Source organism: Spea bombifrons, chromosome 2 (genome assembly GCF_027358695.1).
Source record: "Spea bombifrons isolate aSpeBom1 chromosome 2, aSpeBom1.2.pri, whole genome shotgun sequence".
Lineage (NCBI taxonomy): Eukaryota > Metazoa > Chordata > Amphibia > Anura > Pelobatidae > Spea > Spea bombifrons.
In genome coordinates, this window is record NC_071088.1 from 107,678,978 (window position 1) to 107,691,129 (window position 12,152).

A 12,152-nucleotide genomic window follows, 5' to 3' on the forward strand; every position below is an offset into this window, starting at 1 on the left:
CCTAATGTCTTGGATATGCTGATTTTTATCATGTGTCCTCTAAACAATTGCTTCAATGTATTGTGAGACCCTGCCAGTTATATTCATACATGGAATGGGGCTTCCTATCATTAAATTACAGGCTTGGAGCCATGCCTTCCCCTCAGTGACCCGTCCATCACGGACAACAATGGAAATGCTTCACTATACAGCTCTACCGAGTATGTTCTAATAATGAACATAAAGTCCTATTAACTCAACATTCAACACAAAGGTAACCGCTTGTAACGCTGAAATGGAAGTTATGCAGGTCAGTGGTCCTTAAACGGTTAAGATGAAATCACGCGCCGTTACCTGCAGGGTGATTAATGACAGCGTATTTTTATTATTAGGCTGCAGCTGCCACATCTAGTTACATTTCCCCTGAACCGATGTGATTTATTCTGTATATAATAAACTGTTATTTCTACTGGATTCCTATTGAGTGGTTCTAGAAATTCTCGATATTTAATCTACCAAAAGTGTTACAACGAATGCAAAAAAAGGCAACATTGTACTTATATGTGGCGTATTTACTCGTTCTAAATCAGCTGCTATTTTGTAATTTATAAAGGTGAGTCATTAAGTACCTAATTATTAGTGATCAGGCTAGAGGTGCCAATTACCCTTATAGTATCCTTGACTGAACGGACGGAACGGAATGCCTCCATCTAAACAGCTGAGCCCCGAGACATCGCTGCTTGGATGAAGCTTGGTGTTTCAGCGGGGTTTAGGATACGATATTCTTTGAAACATAGACTCTGACGGCAGATAAGAACCATCTAGTCTGCCCTTTCCTCTAAAGCTTCTTCTGGGAGGCTGTTCCACTTATCTACTATCATCTCATCAAACCTTGTTACGTTACATTATAATGTTTCTCCTCCTTTGAAATAAACTCCTCTCCTGTACTTTGTTAAATCCCTTTGAATATCAAAAGGTTTCTATCACATCTCCGCTCTCTCTTCTCCGGGGACTATTAACGGAATCCGTAACGGAGAATAACATAGCAAGGATGGAGCGAGTGAAAGCTGCAGAGCAAAAGTAGGGGAGAGGTGGGCTGTGAGCAGGAAGCAGGGCATCGGGTGGGGAGGAGGAGGCATGGGGGCAGGAGGAGGAGATCAGGGGCTGAATAAGGAAAGATGAGAAGGAGTTTAGCTATTAAACTGGAAGGGGGAGGTGAGAGGGAAGCAGCCAGCATCGCCGCTTAGCTTTTATTAGTGGGACTTGCTCTGGAGAGGGAAGCTGCAGCCCGGGACCCTTCCATCACATTGTGTTCTGTTGGACGGTGTAGGAATTGTGTCTTCCTGATCTCTTTGTCTGCTTCCTGGGGGGATGATGGAGCATGCCTTCCCTTCCTACAGCAGCCGGAGCCCTGTCTGGGATGAAATGGTGGGTATCACTGGTGCCACAGACCCAGAGCTTTGGGGGGTTATTGGCGATAGCGCAGGGGGTGCTGTGCCGGGCTATACCTAGAAGGAATGCCGGGAATACTGGATAGAGTCCCACCGCTGTCTGGATCGGATTTTTGGAACTTTATGTTCCCCTGTGTACCCTTTGTAGTTACTCGTAGTACGTTGCATTGAGCACCTGGGACGGTGACCGCGGGGGGTACGGGATCCAGATAAGGCGCTTATTGTTTTGGTGGTGGATAAATTCCAATTAAGATCCTCGTTTGACAGGATGGGGCTTGTGAGACGCTTAATTGTGACCCTGAGCAATAATCCGCAGGGGGCTGATCTACTACATGCTGAAAAAAGCCTCAGATTTGTATGCGTTTGTTAATGGTCTCTCCCCTTATTGCATTACAAAGGTTAGGTCTCTAGAAACGCAGAATATGACGTCCCAGATGAACCATTCGGCCCATCTAGTCTACCCGTTCTCCCCCTGATACGAAGTTCTTAATCAGTGCTTGTTCTCGTCTTAGATTCGGGATAGCCTCACGCCTGCCTGTCCCAAGTATGTTTAAATTCCCTCACTGTAAGACCTCTACCAATTCTGTCGGGAGGCTGTTCCACTTATCTACTACTCTCTCGGTAAAATAACATTTCTTTGCATCCAAGCGCTGTAGTTTTTTAATTGATTTATTGTATTACGTTGGCATAGCCCAGTGATAATAAACCTTAGGAGTATACTGAATGGGTAGTAAGACAAGCCCCGGCCGGCATCATCTCCAGCCGGCTATAAGCTATTGTATGTAGAGAGTGCCAGGAGTCCGGGAAGGGCTGTCCTCATTCCAGCCTTGGAGATTGTGACACTTAGTATATGTTTAATTACCGTGGCCTCAGTAACCTGCGAGTGCAGAGCACATTCTTCTGGTGTCGAAGTGCATGATTTCTTTAATGGGACCTGCTATGTAACGTTTTGCTTCCATTAAAGAAATACCATGCCGACAATCTATCTGCTTTTCAGGACGACCTGGCAAGGGTTGGATATAAAGTACATCAAGGTGGATTCAGGTGATCTTGGGGCATTGGCGTGCAAATGGGTACCGTACACCTCTACAGTGCTGAGTGACGGCCGAGATTACCTTTTATTGTAGAAAATCCGCCCTGCTTTTAGCGTGTCTGGTTCCAGGAGGCCGTTTAACACGCTGGCCTGAGACTTGGTGCATTAACCATCCGGTAATTACACGCGGGGCTGTTAGGAAACGGCTGTGAGCGTGTTACTTAGGGCAGATCTCTTAATGGATAACGTTTAAAGCCAGCTCCCTGCGTCCGAGTCGTAAATGTTTGTCATAGGTGATCAGTTTATTTCCTGGATTATATATATATATATATATTAAATTATATTAAATTATATGAGAAGCGGCGATTGTGGAATGTAAGGATCAGGATCTCTAAACGGACTAGGTTTATAAACCTTCTGGAGCAAAATGCAGTGTCGTTGCCATGGAAACCAACGGAATGTTTCTGTTTGTCCCACATTTAAAACTTTGCAAACAGAATTCCTGGGTTATAAATGTAGCTCAGCGTTTATTTGTGATAAATACGTTGTATGTCGGGTACAGGGGATGCAGTAGCTGTGTATTGTGGTAACGCGTCAATAATAATCATCGCTTTGGAAATGATGCCTTTGCCGTCTGTTAACCTGTAGTTACCGGGGAATTCACAGGTCGTATTTGTGGGGTTACAGCATGGTCTAATAATAGGGGAATTTACTGTCTTAACATCTCGGTCACCCCGCGTCAGAATTTGGGTGAAATCGAGTAGGTACGTCAAAGAAAAATGAGAAGTAGAAAGAGCAAAGAGCAAATTTCGGCAATCGGAGACTTCCGATTAATAAACATATATTACATCAGAATGTATTCGACAAGAGACCTCAGTAAATCCACCATACGAGAGAGTGTGTGTCTGCAGTCTCAAAAAGAAACCCTCTTATCTGGATTGACACATAATCCAAACTTCCTCGCTCTTGGCTTTGTACATTATGAAAGCCCTGCACCCCATCACTGGGTCAAAGACAAGTCACAAGAAGGTCTCAGGACCGTTGGCGGCCCCATGTGATCACTAATTGGCAGGGATATAGTTCTGCATTCACTACAGTAGAGATTTTTATGAAAGATATCCAATTTAATAGTTATAAGCAGTCTCCGATGTGTATTACATCGTTATGATGGGGTTTGGGAACGTTGTACGAGAAGGATGCTTTACCTTGGACTTGGCTATTAGAACCCTTCCCCCATCGCAAAGACCATTTTAGTCCGTTAAACAGGAACCTTTCTGTTTAGAGCACAAATGTATAAAACCCTGTTACGAGAAATGAAGGCATGTATTGTTGGAGATACTATTGGGAATTAACTTTTGCAACGTGACAAATAAGTATGTCTCCATTTTTGGGTGCGGCAAACAATAACGCGCTCGCTACATTCTTGTCCTGGAGGCAATTGTAAATGTGCCGACACAAATTGGTTCTTGTGTTAATCGTAACATTTAGAAAATACAGCTAGCATATCGTCCAGTGCATTTTACACTGGGGAGTCATGTGCCATTTGTTTAAGTCAGTAGGGATGTAGATTTGGTGTGTTGTGTTGGTTTATTATATTTCGTGTTATAAAATGCTCTTTATTTACTAAGACAATTCAGTTGCTACACAGAGGCTGTGCTGAGATCTGCCGAGCTGATGCTGTTGATTTCAGTGGAGTTTGAGGTCCCCGTTGAGTTTAAATGAACTCTGCAGGCTAAACGTCACACTCCATTTGGTATGGTCCATGCTGTGATTACCTATGATGATTAAGAATAAGTTGATTTCCGTGAAACCTTGAGGTGTGGAGTATACGGATTTGTAAGGGATTATGGTCTGTGTGAGAGTTCAGACTTGGGTGTGTATTCATCAACTCATTAGATTTAGCTACGCTAAGTGTGGATGTCTCGGCCATGATGAGATTCGGAGGGCCCGACTAATTTACTATTCCCCAAGCAGATCTGACCTGTTCTGGATTGAGATTCTGGGGCTGAAATTGGTGAACACATTTAATGCTTTCTGCGTTAAATTGTCATTCTTGATTTAAAGCACTCTTTGATGCTTTATAGTAGTATCTACCTTCTGTATATGACCATAAATTGCTACAAAAAGGGTCCCCATAATCTTTTAAAAATATTAATTTGATCATCTGAACAAACTGAAGCTACGTACAGCAGGGTAGTGCTTTACAAGTCTAGTCTGCAGCATGTGAAATGTATATTTGTACAAGAAAGTTGTTAAAATGGTGTTCTGTTTTCCTAAATAGTGATTTCTGGAGACTGATAAACTTAAAGAAAATGTGTGGCTATTTTTGGGCCAACTTTTCTGTTTGCTTACCTTACTCACGGTAATTCATGCACATAGTAGTGATATACCTACACGTGGGAAATGTAATAAATCACTAATTTGGTTGTCTTGCTGGCTACCTTTATACTAATGCAAAAAAAAAAAGAAACCTAAAAATTCCTTGTAACCTGATTGACAAGTGCAAACAGTATAAAAAAAAAAGTGTTGACTTCCCAAACAAATTAAGCCGACAAAAGAAAACGGTACGATAGAAGTCTGCTGCCCACGCTGATCGTTGTTTGCCGGACATTGTTCCGAAATTTTCGTCTGTAGACAATGACAGAGTGCTTAGCAGGGCTTGCAGTGCAAACACGTGTGGAGTTTGGTCTATGGCAAGTAATAAGGTCATTCATTTATGAAGACAGTGCTCAGAAAAACATATAATTAGAAATAGATATACATGGGTACGCGACCCACAACTTAAACGCTCTTAATCCCCAGAGATCCTGGCTGTGAAATTCAATTTCAAATTTCTTCAAAGCACTATAATGTATTTTGGGGTGATTGGGGGGGGGTCTTTAACTATCACTGCTCTTTAATGCTTTTGATGCTCGCTTTTCGGGTGTTTACGGTGAATGAAGGAATCTATATTTTGCTTTACTAGCCTATCTGTGTTTCAGACAATATTTCTGAGAAACGATACTTGATTGCTGACCCAGCAGCAGCATCCTCAATGCTTTGCACTGAACCAGATTATAAAACGGAGTGCGGAAATCCAATATTGGGCGGTTGGTGTTGACTTCTCTCACCCGGTCCTGCTGCAGATGCCCATAGACCAATAGCCGGAACAAGTTACTTCTAATTCCCTGCCCGCCACCACAATAAAAGCTTGGAAAACTATCAGGCTGCACTTTACAGCTTAACTGCTGCTTTTTGTCTTTTCCGCCATGGTTGGCAAACCCATCTTTTTAAAATAGTGAGGTGGCTATCCGTATATGGTTTGGTCAATGTGACACCCTACTCAATCATACCACCGCCATGGTTTGTCATTGCCAAATATCCTGTACCCTTGCCATTGTCCACCTTTATGTGGACCCATAGCTCAGGTTAAACCATTTACCACCAGGGATTGGGACAACCCGTTAGATGCTATATAGTCCATGGGGATGGGGAGTACTCCACGGCTGGCCTTTGTCATATGTTGCAAATCAATGAATACATTAGCTGCCACATCTAAATACTTATTGATACGGTATATGCGACAAATGAAAGCTCTATATCGCTCAGAATAACCCATTATATCTACAAATCACCACTGTGACTCTTCTATAATGGTGAACTCTGCTTGCCTAAAATCCAAGACCCCCTCCGGAGATATGTTCCAATGCTTTTTGCCATGCCTGCTGCTCACGGTTTTGTGTTGCAAACGGGTAGGAACAGCACTGCAATGGATCACTCCCCAGCTGCTCTAGGTATTCTAGGTATTATTGAAGAATCTTTAGGGGGTACAAAACTCGGCTTAGAATACTTATAGAGGTGCCAAGATATTTGGCCCAGGACATCCCCCTACATGGCCATGTTAATGACCAAACTAATATACGTGATGAGAATGCACTTGCTGAAGGATAGCTTTAATAAGAAAACAAGGGTTTTTCAGACCTGGACATCATTGATACTCCTTGAAGCTGCGGTGAGGCTTGCACTAAAATAACACTTCCAGTATACGTCTTGGTACTGTACGCCCCCCATGGAACCCCCATACATAAAGCATCGCCTGTGCCTTGGTACAGACCCTCTGGCTTTTACCCATCCTGTGGTTGGGACATGGCTAGGAGGAACCCATATGTTTTAGCCAGCCAGGCTCACGATAAAACCCATCTAATTCTTGTATTCCCTATTTGACCATCCGACAGACAGATGGAGACATTTTAGTATATTAAGATTGTTTTGTTATGTTTTATTTTGATCGATGGATGTTTTCTCTACCGATCCATGACTGCAATCTCCCAGACATGCAATTCCTATAAGAAAATGGTGAAGTGGATATGTTCTGTTTACTTTACAATACATTGTCAATGATTTACTGGATGCTCTGGCAACTGCTGTTGCCATCTGTATAGATTTGCAGATAACTTTTCAATAAAAGGTTTTATATAAAACGAGTATGCTGCCAAAGCTTGTACCTACCTAGCTAAAGTCAGGAGGCAAATAAGACACAGAACAGCTGGAAAGGTGGACATTACTGCCCTTTATGTGTGCTAAGCACTAGATCGGGGGTGTCCGACCTGCGGCCCTCCTGCTGCTGCAAGACTATATCTCCCATAATACTCTTTCAGCTAAGGGGCTGGTGGAGGAGTATGGGAGATGTAGTCCTGCAGCAGCTGGAGGGCCGCAGGTTGGACACCCCTGCACTAGATCCTAGTACGCTACCAAGAATTTATGGATCTCTTATTATACAGAATGGGTTTACCAGCACTGATGGAAAGTGTAGACATAACTAAGCAGCAAAGTAAACCTCACCTTCGATAACAGCTTCACGCTCTAGAACTATGAACACAAAGGTTTATTACCATTCATACTAGGCTAGCTCTGTGCCTATGTTAAAGAGAAGATAATCTGAGGACCTTGTAGGCAGTAATTCACAATTTAAATAAAAATATGTATTCTGTAGAAGAAGAATATCTGCTAAACCGCAAGTGTCAATGTACTTCTGAGTGCCTTAATGCCAAAAGAATAGTAAATACTTATTTTGTTATATTCACCTAGCCACAGTATTAAAGTCTTAAGCGTCACTATGATGCGAAATTGGGAAAGCTTTTGGATCTGTATGGTATTACGTTTGTTGACAGATGCATACAATGCCATTATGTTACTTTTCCCTTAGTGAGTGCAGGCAGGAGTCAGTGTTCATGTGGCCACATCTGTTTATTGCACTACTAAAAAAGTGATAAAATGAAAATTATTATGGGATTAGAGCTCTCCTTTATAGATCTTCTTATCTCCTGTTTGTGAGATTATCTAAAATACTGGCTGGTTATACTTCTCACTTATCTTGTAGTAACAAATCAAGGCCATTGGCAAAGCATGATTACAGCTGAAAAGAAATTCTAGATGTAGATTGTCTTTAAAATCAGAGAGAATCAAGTCAGTTTGGTGTTTTGAGCGGAGAAAGTCATCCAAAATATCACTTTACTGACAACAATGGCAGCCTCCAGGTCTGCAAATAAAAGAAAATGAACTGGGGCAAAATGAAATGAAGCCAGTTTTGGACTATATGGGCATACATGTATATGCTTGACCCTACTGGGATCTTCAATTGCTTCCCCTGCTGGCTGATTGCATGCATTGCGATAAGCAATGGAAGTCAATGAAGCCTTGTTTGCTGATCCGTGTGATCAGTGCAGGGGAGATCTGAGGGAAGAAAGTGAAAATATCGAGCTCACTGATTTTCATTGTGACATCACTGGCATAAATAAGATAAACGAGAGATCTATAGTCATATTGCAATAAAAAAAGGCCTTTTTAGATGTAAAAATTCCCTCCCTCTCCCCTGTTCACTACCCCCCAAGCCAAAAGTATTAAAAATACTACTCAATAGGGTACTATGTAAGGGATGGATGTGGCCCTCTAGAACTTAACGTTTTTTTTGCCTGTAATCTTTTTTTTTTTTTTTTTTTGCATGTTTCTATGGTTTCCTATTTTTTCAGAAAAAATTTGAGTACATAAAACAATGAAAGGGGGAATCTTAATTAAACCCACAGTGTACTAAAAACCTTCTGTACTGTAGGGGCATTGTATTTTATGCTCCAGGAGTTTTTAAAGCATTTGTATCGCCATAGCAATGAATGGAATTATTACTACGTTTTATGTATAGTATCAGCAGATTCTGGTACATACATTAGATATACGTCTAAAAGAGCCATAGAGGGTCTTGTGCGTGTGAGCTTACAGTCTATTAGGCTAAAGTGGAAGGTGAGGGAGTGAGCAGGGGCATGCCATTGATTCTTATGGTAATAACGCTCCTTTATATTATAAACTATAAGCAATTCTTGTGTTACCCTTACTTTAATACATGTTCCCAGAGGGAAATTGCTTAACGCACAGTTAGAGGCAAAAACGTACCCTCCACCCTGCTATAAACCCTCATATAAAAGGACTTTTGTCAAAGTACAGACGCCGCCTGTAAACAAAGAAAGAAATGGGTGTTGTAAAATGCATACATAAAAAAAAGCTATATATATATTCATTCATTCACACCTTTTGCCTCTATTCTGTACAATGTAATTTACCTTATCCAAATTAGAGCACAATACAAAAAGAGTGAAGGCTTATAGTATGTATTATACATGTACAGAAAAGAAGTGAGCGTTTTCCCTCATGGGTTCCAAAGGCCCCAAGATGTGATTAAACGATTGCTCCGGGCATGCAGTGTATGACAATGCCAGCAGACCACAGACCATCCGCTGCTATATAGAGTCCATTCTGACGGTCCCTCTGCCCGCGGTAAGAATCTTCTCTTTGCTTCACCTTTTATAAGGTTAAGTGATGTTTCCACATCTGTGCTCAGTCCTTGGCGTGGAAGGGAAAGACGAGGCTTAATATCCAAAGTACTCATAAAAGCACCACTAATGTATAGTAATATTCGAAAAACACATTTTGGATTCTTTCTTGGTCTGAAAAAGTGCACACAGAGATGATATCTTAACACGTCAACTGCATCTTCATTATGGGTTGACGTTAAGAGTTTAATGTTGATTAGCGGGCTCCATTTTTTTAAAACTTTTTTTGGTAATAACTGGTATCGGACCATCGCTCTAGGATTTTGTTCTGCTTTTTAGTGCTGCCAATTAAATTGTACACAATGAGCTATTCGGCGTGAAAGGAGGATGTTTTGTACACGGTCTTCAGAAGCCACCATTGGATGGCAGTATGGAGCTAGATTGCTTCTGCTGGTCCAGAGGGCCGTGGGACCTATAAAAATAAGATTTCAGAAACTAGCAATGTGTCCTATATCAAAAGTTTAGAAATTCACGTTTCATGTCAATCCCGGGCCCTCTTACACTAATTGTGAAGATCTTCCGTACAAACCAGATGTTTTTCCAGCACAGCCTCTTTTAGCTGTGTGGATACTTTTAAGTATTACCTGGGATTTTACGCTGTATATATTTGCCAGCTTATACATAGATTTTCTCCGGAGCCGTAACCGGTGTTATGGGATATTTTCAGCTGATATGTAATCGGGATTCTCCGGAGTCAGAAGTTGAGGCAACAAATTGCTTGCAGAAAAACCCCATCTTGTAGAAATGGCTATGGGGGGGGGGTGATTGCTCTGTCTCGCCAAGCCTCCTTGATATCTCACGTAGGAGATATTTTCTATCCTGCGAGACGGAGAGGAGGCGAGAGTGAATGCATGGGGAGAGTGATCCTGATGAATCCATAATGAATGGCGGGGTGACTGTACCAGCGCTTTATATTACTGCTTGTGTCAACAACACCACCGAAAGATAAATGACCTTGGGGTATCTCACTATGATTGTCAGAAACAGCCCATAAAGAATACTCTATTTATCCCATCAGAGCAAACTCTTGTGCCGGGTGTAAATCCGTGGATGGCACGCTGTACCCGAAGCGTTGGGGTACTTTATAGCGCCATTTATACGCATGATATTAAAGAATTTTGGGTTAGAGTCCAGGGATCTCAAGTTGCTCTTAAAGGGGAATCCCACTTTTTTTTTTATCAGATTGAAATTTTTTAAAACAATATTTTATTATTGTTTCATATAGCGTAGCGCTGTACAATGGGTAGACAGGACAAGTAGTAGATAACAAATTGACTTACAGAAACAGGTGCGGAGGGCCCTGCTCAAAGAGCTTACACTCTATCTATATATACACAGTTGTAGTTTTTGCATAATAATTCTGCGTATTAGCCATTTGTGCGTGTTCTAGCTCGGTTATCTTGCCATAATCTATAGACGCTTGGTGTGGGGTTTCTGCAGGGAAAGTCACCAAAAATATCACGTGACAGATAAAGGAAGTTTACTGGAAGAAAACCTAGAAACTTTTTTTTTTTTTTTTTCCTCCAGGCTCTATTACTATATATAGCTCTAGATTATGTACTCAAGGTGAAGAATATTCCCGCGGCCAACAACCAGCTAAACCCGCTTTATAAATAGCCCGGGGGCTGCCCTAGAAAACCCATGAATTACCAGCCAGCCCACCTGTACTGACAGCATGCTCTGAAAAATATCCCTCGTCTTATATTTGAGGTCGTCTTCTAATCTGACCTCAAATAGAGGTCTGACTATGGATGCACCGAAATGAAAATTCTGGACCGAAACCAAAAATTCTGGATGCACTTGGCCGAAACAGATAACGAAAGTGACTCCCTGCCCCCCCTTTTAGAGAAAAAAACCACTTATTAAATTAGTAACACACCAAATTGGACAAAAAATAAACATTAATAATAATAATAATCTCAAACAGCAGTTATATATTTAATAACTGCAATGAAACTCCTGTAGCGCCCAGGCAGTTGGCATGTGATGGCTGCCTGGGCATGATAGAAGTCAGTGTGACTGAATGACACCATGTATATGAAATGTGGGCATAGGCGTGTGGGATAGGATGACACTCCTATCATGCCCAGGGTCCAGCATGTACTGGCTGCCTGGGCATAATATGAGTGTGATTGATGTTAGCTGCTAGTACATCAGCCAGTACATGTAGGAACTTTGGCTTGATAGGAGTGTGATCCTCTCCCAGAAGCAATCTAGAGATTCCAATAATGGTTCATGAACACAAAACTCCTATCATGCCCTGAGTTGTACTGGTTGTCTGGGCATGATGGCAGTTGCTGTTGGCAATCACACTCCTAACATCAATCCCACTCACCCTGGAACCTGGGCATGAAGTGTAATTTCTGCTAGGTTTTGCTGCTTGTGCATGACAGGGGTGTCATTGCTATATTAAATATATATGATTACTAACAGCAATCACACTCCTATCATGCCATGCCAGCCAGTACATGTTGGAATCTGGGTATCCCTGGGCATGATAGGCGTTTGATTGCTGTTAGCAATCATATATGTTTAATATAGACTCCTGTCATGCACAAGCAGCCAATACATGCACATAACCTACAGCCTCTGTGTGTCCTGCCCCCCCTACTTACACATCCATGCTATCACATGCATATTAATTTATCACAAAATTCCCTCATTCACATATATTCATTCATACACTTTCAATGGTTTTCTGGAGGCAGAGTGCCATATAGGGGGTTAAAAGGCATATCAGGGAGGTAGGATGGCATATAGGGTGGTATAAGGCATATCTGGGAGGGAAAGTGGCAAATAGGGGGTTAAAGGCATATCTAGGGGCAGAGT

The 12,152-nt window shown here is 41.8% G+C and overlaps 1 protein-coding gene and 1 long non-coding RNA gene across 2 annotated transcripts in view; one reads left to right on the top strand and one right to left on the bottom strand.

The window, feature by feature from the left end:
* The first annotated feature begins 1,200 nt into the window (after positions 1–1,200).
* Positions 1,201–12,152, top strand: part of DGKH (diacylglycerol kinase eta) — a 104,484-nt gene continuing 93,532 nt past the window's right edge. Inside the window, exon 1 of the mRNA XM_053455455.1 lies at positions 1,201–1,407. Within this exon, the coding sequence (XP_053311430.1) occupies positions 1,351–1,407 (57 nt within the window). The 5' untranslated portion in view covers positions 1,201–1,350. The remainder of the gene's footprint in view (positions 1,408–12,152) is intronic.
* LOC128473317 (uncharacterized) overlaps positions 9,561–12,152 on the bottom strand; it is a 3,413-nt gene continuing 821 nt past the window's right edge. Inside the window, exons 2-3 of the long non-coding RNA XR_008346267.1 lie at positions 9,625–9,735; positions 9,561–9,594 (exon numbers count right to left, since the gene is read on the bottom strand). This is a non-coding gene — a long non-coding RNA (uncharacterized LOC128473317). The remainder of the gene's footprint in view (positions 9,595–9,624; positions 9,736–12,152) is intronic.